The sequence below is a fragment of the Corvus kubaryi genome, unplaced genomic scaffold (genome assembly GCF_017639235.1).
Source record: "Corvus kubaryi isolate FWS band 111438036 unplaced genomic scaffold, C.kubaryi_AGA036_p1.0 114, whole genome shotgun sequence".
NCBI classification, from domain to species: domain Eukaryota; kingdom Metazoa; phylum Chordata; class Aves; order Passeriformes; family Corvidae; genus Corvus; species Corvus kubaryi.
Window position 1 is genome coordinate 169,635 of NW_024580653.1, and position 17,598 is coordinate 187,232.

The 17,598-nt window shown below is 64.9% G+C and overlaps 3 protein-coding genes and 2 non-coding genes across 5 annotated transcripts in view; 4 read left to right on the forward strand and 1 right to left on the reverse strand.

Annotated features, from left to right (window-relative positions):
* Positions 1-2,843, reverse strand: part of CNGA4 (cyclic nucleotide gated channel subunit alpha 4) — a 5,724-nt gene extending 2,881 nt beyond the window's left edge. The window contains exons 1-3 of the mRNA XM_042051495.1: positions 1,651-2,843; positions 665-778; positions 474-580 (exon numbers count right to left, since the gene is read on the reverse strand). Of these exons, the coding sequence (XP_041907429.1) occupies positions 474-580; positions 665-778; positions 1,651-2,843 (1,414 nt within the window). The remainder of the gene's footprint in view (positions 1-473; positions 581-664; positions 779-1,650) is intronic.
* FHIP1B (FHF complex subunit HOOK interacting protein 1B) lies at positions 2,119-10,761 on the forward strand. Its single transcript, XM_042019358.1, is given in 17 exon segments — positions 2,119-2,168; positions 2,536-2,577; positions 4,090-4,355; positions 4,433-4,681; positions 5,097-5,483; positions 6,161-6,319; positions 6,401-6,487; positions 6,600-6,767; positions 6,986-7,065; positions 7,279-7,451; positions 8,083-8,191; positions 8,193-8,511; positions 8,513-8,638; positions 8,640-9,033; positions 9,103-9,281; positions 9,592-9,754; positions 10,161-10,761. Coding segments are annotated over 15 exon segments (3,003 nt in total). The 5' UTR covers positions 2,119-2,168; positions 2,536-2,577; positions 4,090-4,217; the 3' UTR covers positions 10,433-10,761.
* Positions 10,762-12,215: 1,454 nt separating this feature from the next.
* Positions 12,216-14,564, forward strand: RPS11 (ribosomal protein S11). Its single transcript, XM_042019496.1, has 5 exons — positions 12,216-12,322; positions 13,067-13,198; positions 13,411-13,486; positions 13,909-14,038; positions 14,394-14,564. Exons 1-5 carry the CDS (start codon positions 12,308-12,310, stop codon positions 14,515-14,517), a joined length of 477 nt encoding a protein of 158 aa, XP_041875430.1. The 5' UTR covers positions 12,216-12,307; the 3' UTR covers positions 14,518-14,564.
* Positions 13,575-13,659, forward strand: LOC121661310. The gene has a single exon (XR_006014909.1). It is a non-coding gene; the product is annotated as a small nucleolar RNA SNORD35 (small nucleolar RNA).
* On the forward strand, positions 14,186-14,275 carry LOC121661261. The gene has a single exon (XR_006014898.1). It is a non-coding gene; the product is annotated as a small nucleolar RNA SNORD35 (small nucleolar RNA).
* Positions 14,565-17,598: the final 3,034 nt, after the last annotated feature.

The window sequence follows — 17,598 nt, forward strand, 5'->3', positions numbered from 1 at the left end:
TGTGTGTGTATGTACACACCTCTGTGTGTGTGTGTGTGTGCACACCTGTGTGTCTCTGTATGTGTATGTACACACCTGCATGTCTGTGTGTATGTATGTACACACCTCTGTGTGTGTGTACACACCTGTGTGTCTCTGTATGTGTATGTACACACCTGCATGCCTGTGTGTATGTATGTACACACCTGTGTGTACACACCTGTGTGTCTCTGCATGTGTATGTACACACCTGTGTGTCTGTGTGTACATCTCTGTGTGTGTGTATGTGCACATCTGTGTGTGTGCACACCTGTGTGTGTCTGTGTATGTGTATGTACACACCTGTGTTTATGTATGTACAGACTTGTGTGTCTGTGTGCGGGTACACACCCGTGTCTTTGTGTGTCTGTGTGCACACACCTGTACATCTCTGTGTCTGTACATCTTTGTGTTTGTGTCTGTACACACCTGTGGGTGTTTGTGTCTGTACACACCTGTGTGGAGGTGCACAGCCATGTCCAGCAGGTACAGTGCATCGCTGAGCCCGTCCAGGGCCTGCCACAGCCCCACGTGTGCCTCCTGCACCTCGGGGAAGCAGCACCTGGAGTACAAGTGGCATCATGAGGCATCACTGGGACGGGGCCAGGACACCCCACACCCCCACCCCAACCATACTGCCTGGCACCTGAGGATGAGGATGACCCAGTTGTAAAGGATGGGCAGAACCATGAGGCTGATCCATCTGTAGTGCCAGTCCCCGGCGGGGTCCAGGGTCCAGTTCCGAGGGGTGGCAGTGTGGCTGGGGGGCACAGAGGGACCTGGGGTCACTCCATCCCCATTTGGGAGCCCTCTGCCCCACGCTCACCCCCGGCTGCCAGTGGCTCTAAGGCTCAGCCAGACCCCCAGCTCCTGGGGGACTGAGGGGTCCCTGCTGTGCCCCTACCCCCAACCCCATGGGAGGCAGCCACGCCTTGCTCACCCCGTGGCATGTCCAGTGCCGGCACTGGTGCCGGTGCCAGCCCTAGCCGCGGCCGTGGATCCAGACGTGCTGCAGGGCCGGAGCCAGGCCCAGCGGCAGGACAGGAGGGAGCCGAGGGTCTGCATCCTTCACAGCAGGGATCCTGTGCGTCCTGATAGCGGGGATTCTGTGCACCTGAGCGCCTGGCAGGTGCTGCCGCCTGCCCCGGTGCCAAGTGCGGTGCCAAGGGGACCCAACCGCGGGGCTCCTGCAGCATGGGCGTGTCCTGGCAACGTGGGGTCCCCAGGGTACCCACCGGCCTCCTGGGATACCCGGGCTGAGGCAGCCGCTGTGCCAGCTCCCCCGGGCATGCTGGGGCATGGAGCCACGGCCAGGAGTGTGCTGGGGGCCAGGCTCGTCTCCAGGAACAGCAGCCGGTGCCAGGCAGTGCCCTGTGCAAAGGTGTGGCAGCTCCCAGTGCCTGGTGCACGGGCCAGAGCCGTGCCCGGTACGGGATTACCTGGCAGAGGGGCGCCCAGTACAAGGTTATCAGTGCCAGGGAGGGCCCGTTTCTGGGGCGCCTGGTAGAGGGGTTCTGGGGGGTCCCGGTACAGGGGTGCCCGATTCCGGGGTGCCCAGTTCCGGGACGTGCAGCGTGCAGGGGCTATCCGGTGCAGGGGGTCCTAGTACAGGGTTAGCCGGTGCCCAGTTACGGGGGATCCCAGAACAGGGATGCCCGGGCCAGCGGGGTGCCCGGTTGCGGGTGGTGCCCGTACTGGGGTTCTCGGTGCCGGGAGTCGCAGCACCTGGGTACCCGATTGTCGGTGACCGGCTCAGAGGGGTTCCCGGATTCTGGGGATGCCTCATTCCGGGGGGGGGGCCCAGTACCGGGATACCCGGCCCCGGGGGGCCCCAGTACCGCCTTTCCCCGTTCCCGGCTCCCGGTTCCCACGCGCCCCCGGCCCCGCCCGGTCCCGCCCCGCTCCCGGAGTAGCCAATGAGCGCTCGGGCTCTCCCGGGAGGCCCCGCCCACCAAGGCATGTGGGCGTGTCCCCGGCTCCGGTGGGCGTATCCCCGGGTCCCGGTGGGCGTATCCCCGGCTCCGGTGGGCGCGTCCCCGGGTCCCGGTGGGCGTGTCCCCGGCTCCGGTGGGCGTGTCCAACGCGCGCGGTGCGTCGGGCGCGGCGGGAAGATGGCGTCGGGAGCGCGGGGCCCGTGGCGGGGGCGGGCGGTGAGCGGCGGCACTGGGGCGGACCGGGAGGGGCCGGGGGGCACCGGAGCACCGGGAACGGGGACACCGGGAATGGGGACACCGGGAGCGGCGGGCGTGGAGAGCGGGGCTGGCCTCGGGGCAGGTCCAGCCGCCCTTCCGCCGCGGTCCCGGGGTGCCCGGGCCGCCGCCCGCCCTTGGCCGCGCGGGGCCGGAGGGACCGGGCCGGCCCGGGCGGTGTCGGGGATGAGGGGACCGCGACGGGGACGGGTCTGAGCGGGCCGCGGTGCCGTGGGGCGAGGGGCCCAGTCCCGCTGGGGCCCGGGGGGTTCCGGGGGGTCCCGGGGGGTCCCGGCCCCGCGTCCGACGCCTCTTCTGCCCTCCGCAGGTGCGGCGCTGACGGGACGGGACCGCCGCGGCCTTGACCCAGGTAGGCGGCCCGGCCCCGGGGTATCGAGGGGTCCCGGTTATGCGTGACCGCGGAGCCTGAGGGGGTCCCGGTCCCGGTGTCTCCGTGGCTCCGGGCCTGAGGATGCCCGAGTGAGCAGCACCTACCGCGGGCTGGGGGACCGCGGCCCCGGCTCGGGGGCAGCTCCGGGCTGTGACAGCCCCTTGCCTCACCCGGACCACCGGCGCCTCCCGGCGACCCCCACACCGTGCTCCGTTTCCCGGTGCATCGGAGGGGCCGGCGATCATCACCCACAACTTCCTGGCACTGGGTGCCATCCTCTGTGCATGGTGGCTGTGCCCCCGGTGTCCCTGTCCTTGCTCTGGTGGCACCTGGTTGTCATCCTGTGCCCTCGGTGTCCCTGCCTGCAGCGTCCCTTTCCCTGGTCTGGTGGCACCTGGTCACCCCCCAGTGCTCTGGCTACTTTGTGCCTGGGCCAAGGCTGCTCCCCCACCACAGCCCCTCCGGGTGGCACTGGGGTGCCCCTGCTGTGGTGCCATGGCCCCGTGCTGTGCCCCAGTGGCTGGGTCCTTCGGCACGTGGCGGGCACGGCCAGGTTGGGTTGTGGGGGCACTGGTGCTGGTGACAGCTGGTGTCCCTGTCCCAGCAGCATGGCTCTGGCTGCATGTCAGATGGGTCCCTGCACTAGGGACGTCACGGTGTGCCACATCGTGGCCTTTGCCTCAGTGTTCCTGTGGGGCCGCAGTGCCAGGTCCCAGGGCTGGCACTGCCCCGGCATTCAGCGGGTCTAACTTTAGCAGCCACACGAGCACTGGCTGTGGGTGGGACGGGCTGTGCTGGGTATAAATAGACAGGCCCTGCCCGTGCCGTGTCCCGCTGCCCCAGCTTCAGCCACTTCCCATTCCTGCTCCTGTGGTTTGGGGTGTCTTTAATGGAAGTTTCACTTCCCCAAGCCCCACGCAAGGGCTGTGGCACTGGCTCTCAAAGCCATTTGCCCTTAGGGAGCTCAGGGGCCCCTGTGATGTCCCAGGCACACACAGCTCAGGGGCCCCTGTGGTGTCCCCACAAACCCAGCTCTGCAGCCTCGTAGTGCTCAGTCCCGTGCTGGTGCCTGCGGTGGCAGTGGTGGTGCTAGGGCATGGGGCCCTATAAATATCCCGGCAGTGCTGTCGTGCTGCACCGGCCGTGGGTGCTGCTGAGCATGGGGGTGGGCAGCTGTCCCAGCTGTTCCGGTGTCCCTGCGGGCTGCTGGGTACTCCCCACACCCATGCTGGGCCAGCTCCCGGTCTAAAGTCCAGTACTGAGCGTGAGCAGGGCTGGGATCCAGAGTCCTCCAGCCACCACTGCTCCACCATGCTCGCCCGGCCCAGTTCCCAGTGCTCTGGCTCTCCTGCCTGCCTTTCCTCTTGCTTGCCTTCCTTTCCTCCTGACTTTCTTCCCTCCTGGCTTCTGTCCTACTTTCCCTTCTCCCTCCATCCCTGCTGCCAGGCGTGTGGTTGGGCTGGGGATCTCTGATGGCCCCTCTCCCTGCAGCCCAGCCGCTGGCAGCAGCATGGAGAAAGGACCCTGGCGTCCCGCCCACTCCCCTGTGCCCCCACGGTGGTGCCAGGCCGCATCCAGACCGGTCGGGGTGCCCCGGTGCTGTCCGTGACCCCGTGCTGATGGAGAGGATGAGCTGGCTTAGCAAGCTGACCCCACGGGCAGGTGGGCAGCGAGCCCCCCGCAGTGCCAGCCTGCAGCCCCCTGTCACTGCTGACCCCGAGACCTGCCTCATGGTCTTCAAGAACCACTGGGCACAGGTGAGTGGGGTGGGGGGCAGTGGGGATCCCCCCAACCCTCCAGTCCCCAGCCCCCGCTGCCAAGTCCCCTCCCACAGGTGCTGCGGATCCTGGAGCGGCGTGGGAGCAAACCGGCCCCTGACGACCTCAGCGCTGTCCGCAACAACACCTACCAGATGCTGAACCTGCTGGCTGAGGATCGGCCCTGGGGGGACGGGGACGGGGACAAGTCACAGGGGGACGGGGACGTGGCCTGTGGGCCCATCCTGGAGTTTGTGGCTGCTGAGAACCTGCTGGAGCGGCTCCTGTGCTGGCATCTGCAGGGCGACTTCACCGAGGAGAGGAAGGTCTGAGTGGGGGGAGCAGAGGGGTCTACAGGGGTGGGGGGTATGTGGGGAGGTTGGGACAGGCTGGATCCAAGGGGTGAAGGTGGTGGGTTGAGGGTCAGCCAGGCCAAGGGTAGGGTGCTGCCCCAGGGCATGTTCAGGTTGGATTGGATTGGGGTTGAGACTAGATGGGCTTAAGGTCCCTTCCAACCCGAGCCACCCTGAAAACTCTGTGGTGCTGGAGGAAATTCCTCACGAAAAGAGCTGTCCAGCCCTGTCACACGTGGCCAGGGCAGTGCTGGAATCCCCAGGCCTGGGGGGATTCACAGCCATGTGGATGTGGCACCTGGGGACATGGTTCAGTGGGCTGGGCTGTGCTGGAGGAACAGCTGGACCTGGTGGTCTCTGTACCTTTTCCCCCTGTCCTTGTTGGCAGGTGGAGCAGCTGAAGCTGTATGAGATGCTGATCAGCCAGGCCCGGCAGCCCCTGCTGCGGCACAAGCCGGTGCTGACGCCACTGCTGCGCCTGCTCAGCGTCTGCGCCGAGCCCGCCTCGGCCCCGCTCGAGAACAGCCTGGTGCTGCTGCTCAACCAGCTCTGCGTCTCCGTGGCCCGTGAGCCAGCCATCCTGGAGCTCTTCTTCCACAGCCACACGGACCAGGGCCCCGCCAACCTCATCATCTTCTCCCTCCTCATCCCCTTCATCCACCACGAGGGCGCGCGGGGCCAGCAGGCACGTGACGCGCTGCTGCTCATCATGGCCATGTCGGCCAGCAACCGCGCCGTGGCCCAGTCCATCACCGACAACTCCTACTTCTGCCCGGTATGGATCCCCCGTGTGGCATCCCTGTCCTTGGGGCAGTGTTCGCCTCCCTGGGGTGATGCCACTCTTCCTGCTATGGTGTCCCCCTCCCCAGGGCAATGTCCCCGCCGTGGGACAGTGCTGGGACCCTGCACTGCTGGCGCAGGATTGGGTTGGGCCCTTGGGGCAAGAGCCATGGACAGGCCTGGAGGGAGAAGGCCTGCCCTGGCTTGGGGATGGTGGGGGGGGGGCAGGGCTGGAGATTATGGGGGACTTGGGAGTGATGGAAGCTTGCAAATGATGGAGAGCTTTGGGATAGAGGGGTTGGAGATGATGGGAGATCTGGGGGCGATGGAAGGTCTGCAAGTGATGGGGGGGCTTGGAGGTGACAGAGTAGCCCACAGATGATGGAGTGCTTGGGGATGAGGGGCCTGGGCACAGGGTGCTTGGAGATGATGGAGGGACTTGTTTCTCATGGGAGGCTTGGAGATGATGGCGGGCCCAGCTCTGGGGATGAGGGGGGGCCACTCCCTGGGGTCAGTGGTGGATGCAGGGCCCAGCCCAGCTGCCCTGCCTGGAGCACTGGAGTGGGGCAGGTTCCTGTGGGGGGCAGGTTCCCAGGGTTTGGGGAAGGCCGGTTGGGTCCAGCAGCCAGAGGTCCGAGGGGCTGCGGGGCAGCCGAGTACATGTGTTCCCAGGTGCTGGCCACGGGCCTGAGCGCCCTGTACTCCTCCCTGCCCCGCAAGATCGAGGTGCGAGGAGATGACTGGCACTTCCTGCGGCGTGAAGACTGGATCGGCGTCTCCTCCCTCGTCCTCTTCATGAACTCGCTTGAGTTCTGCAATGCCGTCATCCAGGTGGGGCTGAGTGGCTGCCAGGAGCTGTGTGGGGCTCCCAGCCCCATAGGGGGCTGCCTGACTCCCCTGTGGCCCCCGCAGGTCGCCCACCCACTGGTGCAGAAGCAGTTGGTGGATTACGTCCACAACGGGTTCCTTGTGCCTGTCATGGGGCCGGCGCTGCACAAGGTGAGGGGCCCCTGGCAGCAGGTGTGGGATGGGGGTCTCCTGCCCGCGCGGGCGGGCAGGGCCCCGTGCTGCCCATCCCTGTGATGCCTGGCTCCACATGCCTGTCCTGCAGACCTCGGTGGAGGAGATGATTGCGAGCACGGCGTACCTGGACCTGTTCCTGCGCAGTGTCAGTGAGACGGCGCTGCTGAAAACCTTCCTGCGCTTCGTGCTGCTGCACCGGCATGACAACACAACCATCCTGGACACGCTGGTGGGCCGCATCAACAGCAACTCCCGAGTGAGCCCTGTGGCCCCCCATGGCCCCCAACATCTCCATCCCATCCCAAGCATCCCTATCCCCAACATCCCCACCCTCATCTTTATCTTGTCCCCAATATCCCTATCCTCATCCTTGTCCCATCCTGCTCCCATCCCCTTCCCCTGTCCTGCCATGGGGTGGGTGGCACTGCCGCCTGCCCACTCTGCTGCCCCTCTGACACCCCGCACTGTCCCCAGCTGTGCATGGTGTCCCTGAGCCTCTTCCGGACCCTGCTCAGCCTCAACTGCGAGGATGTGATGCTGCAGCTGGTGCTCAGGTAACAGGGGCTGGGGGGGGTGCTGAGGGGGGCCAGGGGTCACCTGCTGCTGGCCCGCCCACTCTGGGGGCTCCTCTGGGATGGGCCTGGGGAGTGCCCACACGGATGTGAGGCAGCCATGTCGCTCGCCCCCCTGTGAAGGGGCTGGGGTCCTGTGCAGGGTCCTTGTCCCTGTGTCTCCCCTGCAGCTGCCCCGTGCCACCCTGCCCCCAGGTACCTGCTGCCCTGCAGCCATGTGATGCTGAGCCAGAAGCGGGCGGTGCGGGACCTGGACATCTATGGGAAGACAGCGGCTAAGTTCCTGTCGCTAATCCCACGCTGCTGCCGGCCCGAGAGCCCCCCACCACCCCACGACCGGGATGAGGAGCCCCCCTCCCGGGCCAGGGGTATGCAACTGTGGCCCCTCAGAGCCCCTCCATGCCCCGGCTTGGTGCTGAGCCCTCTCCCCATGGCCCCTCGCACCCCATCCCCCCTGGGTCCCGGCACTGAGCCCTCTCCCAACATCCATCTCTGCAGCCCCTCAGACTCCCTTCCTACCCTGGCTTGGCACTGAGCTGTCCCATGCTATCCCTGCAGCCCTTTAGGCCCTGTCTGCCTCCTGACTTGATGTGGAGCCTCCTCCTGGGGTCTCCACGGCCGCTTGTAACCCATCCCTGCTCCTACCTGTTGATGAGTCACAGCTGTGCCATCCCTATGGCCCCCCTCCCTCACACCCTGGCCCCATCCTGTCCCATTGCTGAGCTCTGCTTTGCTCTCCCCTTGGACCCTGAGCCTCTGGTGCCATTCCTGTGGCACTTTGAACCCCATCCTCGCCCTATCCTGGCACAGTCCCCCATGCCGTGCTATCCCCACATTCTTGAGCCCTGTCCTGGCACTGAGCTCCCCTGTGCCGTCCCCACGGCCGCTGGGACACCACCATTCCTGTCCTAGCCCGGTGCTGAGCCTCATCCCCCCATCCCCTGGCACCCTGAGCTCCCCCCCGGCACCAGCCGGGTGCTGACTCCCGCCATCCCGCAGGCCATGGCAGCCCCGGTGCAGACGCCCCCCCGGCACCGAAGCTGTCCACGCCGTCCCGCCTCTCCTTCTTCATGCGCCAGGCCAGCCCGGCCCCCGCTGAGGCTGCAGCCCCCCCGCTCCCCCGGGCCCCCCGCGGGCAGCCCCTCCCGGCCTGGCCCCCGGGATGAGGTGGCAGAGCTGGACAGGAACTACCTGGAATACCTGCGGGACGCACGGCACAGCATCGACCGCTGCGCCTGGGCCTGCCGCGTCTGGTCGGCCCCCTACGACGGCGAGGACCCCCGTGCCCCCAGCCCCACTCCCGACCCTGACAGCCCCCCAGGACGGCCCCCAGGACCCCCCACCCCACGGACTAAGAAGCGGGGGCTGCCCGAGGAGGGGGCGCGGGAGGCGCTGGGGGGGCCCCTCGGGGGTGATGAGCCTAGCGCTGGGGGGGCCTGGCCCTGAGCCCCGGGACAGGGGGACACTGGTGAACGGGGCACATGGGGCGGCTGAGCTGGGGCGGCCAGAGGGGGATGTGGTGGTGAAGAAGGTCCGTCGGAGCCCCCAGGGTGAGGGCGGTGGGGGGGGCACCGAATGGGGCCCCCCGGGCACAGCCCCCTGGCTGGGAGCCTCTGCCCTCGGTGGACTCGCTGTTGGAGGAGCTGCTGGCCCGCGTGCCTGCCGAGCCTCCCGGCGCCGGTGTCTCCATCGAGACCTTCACGGAGGAGCTGCGTGAGATTGAGGCTGAGATGCAGAACGGGGGTGTGGGGGGGGCCCCAGCCAGCCCCGCAGAACCCCCTGAGCCACCCCTGTCCCATGAGGAGGAGGAGGCCTTCGCCAGCTTCACCGTGCTGCCTGAGGGGGACACAGGCACTGGGCGGGCACCACCACGGCCCCCAGACCCCCTGGCGCAGGTGGTGGCCAGCCCGCCGCGGGCGGTGGGGCCACCCCCCAGCCAGCCCTTCACAGGTGGGCACGGGGGGACAGGGAGGGTCCCAGCTCCCTGCAGGGCCCTGCCTGATGCCCCTGTGTCCCCAGGCCCCTTCGTGTCGGTGCTGTTCGGGAAGCTGGAGAACATGCCCCACAACTCACTGTATGTCAACTTCCTGCTGACGGGGCTGGTGGCCCAGCTGGCCTGCTACCCCCAGCCCCTGCTCCGTTCCTTCCTGCTCAACACCAACATGGTCTTCCAGCCCAGTGTCAAGTCCCTGCTCCAGGTATGGTCCCCGGGGAACCCCTGCGCTCATGGAGTCATGGGAAGGCGTTGGAACAGCCCCCCAAGATCACTGAGTTCCCCTTGTGCTGCCCGGCCTGCCCCTGCCCCGTGTTCCTAAGTGCCACAGGCACATGGCTATAACCCCTCTGGAGACGGGGATCCCCCTACTCCCTGAATCCCCTGTTACTGTGGAGACCCCCCCATTCCTGTAGGGGTACCTTGTGCTCAAGGGAACAACCCCATCCGATGGGGACCCCCCTTCCTGTGGGGACCCTTGTTCCCGAGGGGACCCCCATCCTGTGGTCCTGCAGGTGCTGGGCTCGGTGAAGAACAAGATCGAGAGCTTTGCTGCCAGTCAGGAGGATTTCCCAGCACTGCTCTTCAAGGCCAAGAAGTACCTGATTGCCCGCGGGCGGCTGGACTGGGCTGAGGGGCCCGGGGCTGTCCCTGCCCTGCGGCGCCCTGACACCCTGGGTGAGGGCATGGCCTTGGATGGGGGGCTGGGGTCTGTGTGGGGGGCTGGGGGTTGTGCTGGCAGTGGCACGTGGGGCTGGGGGCTGCACGTTGTGTTGTCCCAGGGGCTGGGGGTTGCATTGGAAGTCTGGTGTCTGGGTGGGGTGTGGGGTCTGCGCAGGGCCTGGGGAGGGGCCCCGAGGATTGTGCGTTGTGCGATAGGGAGGGCTGGAGTCCGTGCAAGGGGCTGGGGGTTGTGGGGGGGAGCTGAGGGCTGCACAGCGGTCTGGATGCCATCCCCTGTGTGCCCGCAGCCAGGAGCTGTCCCTTGGGTCTGGCGGAGGTTCTGGGGGTGCTGGGGGCCGTATGCCCCCCTGTACCCCCCCCGCCCAGCGCCCCTGATCCTTTGCCCTCCGCGTGCCCCCAGCCCGCAGCCGGAAGCCGTCCCTGGGGGAGCTGCTGCTGCGGCACGCCAACAGCCCGACCCGCGCACGGCATGCGGCGCAGCTGGCGCTGCAGGGGCTGCGGGACGGGGGGCTGCACCCCCTGGCCCCCTCGGCGCGGCACGGCGAAGCCCTGCGCGTCCGCAACGCCGTGTACTGCGCCGTCATCTTCAGCGAGTTCCTCAAGGAGCTGGCAGCCATCGCCCAGGCCCACGCCGTCACCTCCCCCTTCCTCACCGAGCCCCCCGAGGAGTGACCCCTGGGCCCCCTTTTTAACCCCGGACTCGGACCTTTTTAATTTATTGGGGCGGAGCTGGGCCGAGGCCGGGCTGCACTTTGGACACGAGTGGCCGCCCCTCGCCCTGGGGGAGCAGGGCAGGACCCTGGGGGCCCCCGGGGCTCGCAGGGCGGGGGTCGCGGGGCGGGCTGGCTCTGCCCCCCTCGGCCCCCTGGGGGTTCCTGGTGCCCACCCAGCCGCCCTCTATGCAACCCCCGGGGTGTGGGGCTGGGGGGGCTGTGCATGGGGAGGGGATGTGTGTCTGTGCTGTGTAAAGCCCTTCGGAATAAAGGGTCTGATTGAGGGCATTGCCTCCCCCCATCTGTGCAACTCTCGGGGTATGGGCGGGGGCTGGCCAGGATACCAGGGCACCCCTGCATGGCTGGGTGACCACATCATGCTGCTGGCCTGAGACAGCCTATGTCTGCTCCCTCCTCAGCTCTGGGGGGGCTGTGGGGCCCTATGGGCAGCCACGGGTTGTGGGGTGAAGCTGTGACTGTCGGGGCTTGTGACAGCAAGTGGCTTGTGGAGCACTGGTTCCCCCAGGTGTGGGGCCACCGACCTGGGACACGCCCAGGACCCTGTTCATGGCCGTCACCCAGAGGTTTCCCAGTGTTGCTGGGGTGAGAACGGGAACTGGCATGAGAGTGGAGATGCAGATAATTAGGATGGGATGGGGTTGAAGGGGATGGGCCCCAGTGGTGGTATCTCCTGGGCTGTTGTGGGTTTTGGGGGGCACTGAGCCTTATGGGCCTGGTGGGTGCCCCCAAGGCCATGGCTGCATTCTCTGTCCCAAACACCCCCCATGCTCCATGACCTGTGGGAGCAGCGACTGGAGAATGTCTGGATTTCCCGTTCCAATAGTTCATGTGTTTATTCCAGTCACTCAGTGTCTTCAGTGCGGCTTTTCTCCAGCTGCACGGTGCAGATACACCGGGGAGGAGAGTGGGGTGAGCTTTATTCCAGCCTTTTCCCTAGCAGTGTGGAATGTCAGCCAGCCAGCAAAGGGACATGGAGCCACCCCCAGGCTAGAATCTGGGGGGCCCTGCCTGCATTATCTCCAGTTCCAGCCTTTGCAACCCTGCAGATGAGCCTTTTTCCTAATTGCCAATCGATTTATGACCAACTCCCACTCATCTGTTCGAGGTTTTGCCCCAGATGAGGTCATCTCTGTATCAGCCAGAGGCAAGACTGAGGAAGTGATGCTTTCCCCTGTGCTGGGACTGCTGAGGCCACACCTCGAGGGCTATGTCCCGTTCTGGGTCCCTCAGTTCAGGAAGGACATTGAGGGGCTGGAGCGTGTCCAGGGCAGGGAAGGGAGCTGGGAAGGGGCTGGAGCCCCAGGAGCGGCTGAGGGAGCTGGGAAAGGGGCTCAGGCTGGAGCAAAGGAGGCTCAGGGGGGACCTTGTGGCTCTGCACAAGTCCCTGACAGGAGGGGGCAGCCGGGGGGTCGGGCTCTGCTGCCAGGGAGCAGGGACAGGAGGAGAGGGAACGGCCTCAGGCTGGGCCAGGGGAGGCTCAGGGTGGACAGCAGCAGGAATTTCCCCATGGAAAGGGAGCTCAGGCCTTGGCAGGGGCTGCCCAGGGAGGTCTGGAGTGCCCATCCCTGGAGGTGTCCCAGGAAGGGCTGGAGGTGGCACTCAGTGCTCTGGGCTGGGGACAAGGTGGGCATCGGGCACAGGTCGGACTCGGTGGCCTCCCGAGCCGCTCCCGCTCCTCCCGCCCCGGGAGCCGCCGCCGCCGCCCCGCACCGTCACGCCAGCCGCGTGACGTCACTTCCTGCCCCTGCTCCCTCCCCCGGGTTAACCCGCGCCCCGCGCACTCCGCGGCCTCTTTCCGGCCGCGCGCGCCAAGATGGCGGACACGCAGGTGGGTGCTGCGCGGGGCCCGGGGACACCGCCGGGACACCCCCGGGACACCGCCGGCACACCCCCGGGACACCCCCGGGACACCGCCGGGCAGACCCCCAAGAGGGGGATGCTGGCCCAGTGGTGTTAGGCGGTGCGGGGGAGGCGTGCGGGAGGGGCGGTGGGTGCCTGAAGGGTGTGGAGGGGGATTGCGAGGGGAAGTCTCGGGGATCTGGGTGTGGGAGGGGGAGAGGGACCCGTTCTCCGCGGTTGGTGGAGCGAATGGGGGGCCGGAATCTCGGTGTCGGCGAGGGATGGGTGGTCTCGATTCGCCGGGATTTTGGGGAGGGGGCGGCTCTCGGCGCGCCGGGGTTTTGGGGGCAGTGGAAATCTCCGTGCCCGGGGGTTTTATTGGCTGCGGGGAGGCTCCCATGGCTCGGGGTTGGTAGGACGAAGGCAGGGGCGGAATGTCGGTGCCCCACAGGTTTGGGCTGGGGGAGCAGAGCCGTGCCCGGAGCTTGGGACGGGGTCTCGGTGCACCGAGGGTTTGGGGGAGGGCAGAGGGTCCAGCGGGGGCGGGGGGGGGGAATCTCGGTGCTCCGGAGTCGTGTGCGGTCCGGGGGCCTGGGGTTGTGGAGGGAAGGTGGGGGAGGGTCTCGGTGCCCCGGGGCAGGGCTGGGCTCGCTCTCGGTGCTGAGGATCCTTTGTCGGGGTCTCCCCCCGGTGCTGCACCTCGTGCTGACCCCCCCATCCTGTCCCACCCCAGACGGAACGTGCCTACCAGAAGCAGCCGACGATCTTCCAGAATAAGAAGCGTGTGCTGCTGGGCGAGGGCGGCAAGGAGAAGCTCCCCCGCTACTACCGCAACGTGGGGCTGGGCTTCAAGACCCCCAAGGAGGTGAGGGGGGGCCTGGGTATGCGACTGGTGCCATGGTGGTCCTGATGTGGATGTGGCATTTCAGGACAGGGTTAGTGGTGGCCTTGGCAGTGCTTCCTGGACTCGAGGTCTCTGGTGAGCCGTTCCATGATTTCCTGTGTGTACGAGTGTTCTCTGGGCTCTGGTGGTGCATGGGCTGTATCTCCCCACTTAGCATCCACATGTCCTTGCAGGCCATTGAGGGCACCTACATCGACAAAAAGTGTCCCTTCACCGGGAATGTCTCCATCCGAGGCCGCATACTCTCAGGTGAGCTGGAACGTCCCCACGGGAATCCCATGGGAGATCTGGGGCAGGCAGCCCAACCCCCCGAGGTAGCCTGCCTTGGTCCTGGAACCGCAAATGATGCCAATCTCACGATGGTCTGCTGAGCCCACCACGGGCCTGACGACACTGCCACATGGCTTTACTGATGCAGGTGACAGGGCCAGGTGCTGTCCAGGTGTGCTGGAGGGCAGCTGTGGGGGTAGGATGGGAGCGTTAGGAAGTGCGTTAGAAGGGCTTGAAAAAGAGCCATAATTGGGTTTATGACAGAAAGGGGGAGGTTGTGGCCTGGCAGTGAAGGGGCAGTAAAAGAGGAGAAATTCCTGGAATTGGTGCATGTTGCTACCAGGCGCCACACTGATCCCTGCCAGTCCCTTGTGTCTCAGCTGTCGTGTCCCCCCGTCCAGGTGTGGTGACCAAGATGAAGATGCAGCGCACAATCGTCATCCGCCGCGATTACCTGCACTACATCCGCAAGTACAACCGCTTCGAGAAGCGCCACAAGAACATGTCTGTGCACCTGTCCCCCTGCTTCAGGTGCGTGTGTGTCCCTGGCTGTGCTGGGCTGCCTGGGGTATCCCCACACCTGTTCCTGCTGCTTGTGTGTAGTGCTGAACTCACCCAGGCTGGTGAGGGCGGGACGTGGGTGGGTTCATAGCTTCTGCTCACCTGGAACCTGCTCACAGGTTATGATGTCCAAACTCACGATGGTCTGCAGAGTCCCCCAGGTGAGGGGCTGCTGACAATGCCACTGGCACGTGCTGAACCGTGGGGCAGGTTCCAGGCACCACCTGGGGGAGCCTTGAGTTCCCTCCAGGAAGAGCAGCCAGGCTCGGCATTGTGAGGAACAGGTGAAGCCCAAGGAGCTCCCTGACCCCGGGTGTCGTTGCAGGGATGTGCAGATTGGGGACATCGTGACAGTGGGCGAGTGCCGCCCCCTCAGCAAGACCGTGCGCTTCAACGTGCTCAAGGTGACCAAGGCTGCAGGCACCAAGAAACAGTTCCAGAAGTTCTGACACCTGTGGGGAGAGGTGTGGGAGGAATAAATGTTGGGAAAGTGGAATTACCTGTGTGTGAGCTGAAGTGAGTTGTGTGCAGTGCAGACGGGGACCGCTGGTGATGTGCGGGCTCAGCTGTGTGGTGCTGGGAGCACAGGTCACGGCACAGGGCAGAAGGGGACACTCTGCCTGCTCTGTCACCCCTGCTGTGTCCCAGTTCAGTGCTGGTTTGTTCCGGGCTGTGTCTCCCCTCACAGTGCCGCTGCAGCGGGTGCTAGGTATGGGTTTGGTAATAATTCAGAACGTGAAGTCACCTGGTGCTGGCAGGGGCAAGTGTGGCCCTGAGGGTTGTTCTCAGGAACGAGTGGTTCAGCAGTGGTGGCAGCATCTGAGGCCAGCCCTGGTGGTGTCACCTTCACATCCAAGTGTCCAAGGGCAGGTTGGACGGGACTTAGAGCAGCCTGGTCTGGTGGAAGGTGTGTGTCCCTGCCCATGCAGGGGGGTGGAACTGGATGAGCTGTAAAGGTCCCTCTCGACCCAAACTGTTCCATGATTCCCTGACCTCTGGCTGCCTCCACCTGCTCCAGGTGAGCCCCGCACCTTTGGCTGTGGGCTGGAGCTGGAGCTCCAGGGTTGAGCTGTAGCCATGCTTCATGCTCAGACTCTTGGAAGAAACCTCACCGTTAAGAGGATTCACACAATTGCCAGTAACTTAGAGTTTTCAGGGCTCGGTGGGATCCATACCTTCCTTCTTGGTGCTGCCAGAACCACGGGACTGTTGCATGTTTGCACTGGAAATGGGAGCAGCGGAGGACATGGCACCTGGTATCCAGGGACAACAAGCAGGAGAGTGTCCGGTGGGTCGGGAGGGTCTTTCTGCTGTTCAGTGCCAGCAGGTGCCATGAGTGCACTGGGATTCATCCCCCAGTTACCTGAGGAGTGTGGAACATCCTGAATTGGAAGGGATGCACAGGGACACTCGGATCCTTGTGCCCGACCAGAGTCACCACGGTCTCAAGAAGCATTTCCCGACTTCAGCCTCGGGTGATGTCATTGCCTTGGGCATGAAGCTCCTCCCGTCAGGGGCCTTAACAGGGAGCACGTGGTGCAGGAGAAAAGGGACAGGACACGGGACGGGGCATCCATCAGCCACTCCCTTGGGACCCTGGCATGTGCCTGTGTGAGACCCCCACCTCCTGAGCGGGGGAGCTGAATCCCCCAGCACTGCACCCTGTGAACCATCCCAGCATTGAAACCCCCCAGACTGAGGTGGTGCCACCAGCCCTGGCTGTGTCCCGCAGCAGAGGACTACAAGAAGGACAAGCTCTGCAACCAGCTCCTTCCCGAGCCCAGACGGTCCGGGATAGGGGTGGAGCTGTGGACAGCAGGAGTGTCTTGCACCTGGGTGACCTGAGTGCTGGGATGGCATCGCAGTGGGTCCCAGGAGGGTTGTTGGGTCCTGCTGCAGGATGTGCCCTCCAGTGTTCCAGCTGCACCATCTGTCAGCAGTGGTGCATTTGGGAGCATGGGCCTTCTGAAAACCACATTAATGATTTCTGTGGCAGGGCTGTGCCCTGGCCTGTGGCAGCTTCTGTGCCCTCAGCTTATGCTGCCTTCGGCTGGCCTGGGCTGACCCTTCCTGGTGCCAAATGCCACTGGTTTGTCTCTGGGCTGTGGTGTTGGGGATGCTGGGAGTGAGCCCTGACTCCAGCAGTGGGGACACCTTTACCTGACTGTCAGACCCGGGTGAGTGGTGCTCAGGCTGCTCTGTGCAGTCTCATGTTCCTGAGACTCATCCTCATCCTCCCTGTCCTGCCTCTCCTCCCATTCCCAGGACAGCTGTCTCAGGCTCCCCATGGTGCTGGGTGTCTCTGGGACACCTCCTGTGGCAGGGCCAGCGTGTGACTGTGACTTCCCAAAGCTTCAGTGCCCATTCCCAGGTGGAGCCGGGGCCCAGTCCAGGGGAGCCCTGCAGCACCGAGGGTTGTGGTGTTTTCTCCCACGGTTCCCATATGGAAGCCCCCAGGGCCAGCACCAATCCACAGGCTGCTTGGAGCCTACATCCCCCACACCTTAATGCCCAATTATTTGCTCCTTGGGAGATTATCCCAAACCTTCATCCCAGAGTGATTAGTCCTCCTCCTTCACTCCCATAAGCAGATTTATTTGGCTAATGTGCCTCTCCTGTGAATTATCCCCAAAAGCCTGTTTTTAACACCAAACTGTGATTTTACCAGGGTGTCTGAGCTGGGGGTAGCCTATGTTCCCCCCGCCCCGAACCCTGCTGGGAGCTGTGGCTCCCGGTGATGTCCCTGCTGCACCTGGCAGAACCAGCACAGGGACAGCTCATGTTAAAAGCTTTCCTTCTTAATCCCTTCCTAAACCCTCCTAAGCCCTCATGACATGCTCAGAGTTGCTGGATTTGGGTTTTTTTGGGGAAGCAGCGTCCAGCAGTGGTGAGGGGAGCAATCTGTGTCCCCTTGGGGACCCCCATTTCACAGTTGCTGGGTTCTACCTTCTGCCAAAAGATCACAGAAGCTTCAGTGTCAGAGCTGAGGGACCAACCCCCTTCCAGTGGCAGGAGTGGGGCACTTTGTCCTTTTCCTTCTTTGCTCCAGGGCAGGAACCGTTGTTTGGGGCTGTGGGGGCAGGAGGATCCTCTGGCACAAGATGAGCCAGCCTGGCACAATCCATGTCCCTGGAGACCTTCTGCCTGGCATGGGAGAGCCAGCCCAGCACGATCTATGGCTCCAGAGAGCTTCTGCCTGGCACAGGAGAGCCGTTCTGGCATGATCCACGGCCCCAGGAGCTGGTGGCTGTTCCATGGCCCTGGCTGTGTCCCTCAGCCAACCCTGACTTGCCAGCATGGAACAAATGCTGCCCACCCCCCCATTCAGTGAACTGAGGGTTCCCTTCATCAGCCCCATCCAGCTCTCTCAAGGTTGGTAAATTTTGGAATGAATTCTCCTGTCGGGCAGCTCAGTTATTCTGACTGCACTTGCTCCAGCTGCTGAAGGGACTCCTCGTACTCTCCCTGCTCATGCCATGAAGTGGGAATTCACCACCCTTGGACTGACCATGGCACCTTTATTTTCAATC

Excerpts from the sequence above, each read along its gene's own strand:
- RPS11 (XM_042019496.1), top strand. Across the intron at positions 13,487-13,908 it reads CCGAGGCCGCATACTCTCAG|GTGTGGTGACCAAGATGAAG; the intron begins GTGAGCTGGAAC and ends CCCCCCGTCCAG. Across the intron at positions 14,039-14,393 it reads CACCTGTCCCCCTGCTTCAG|GGATGTGCAGATTGGGGACA; the intron begins GTGCGTGTGTGT and ends GTGTCGTTGCAG.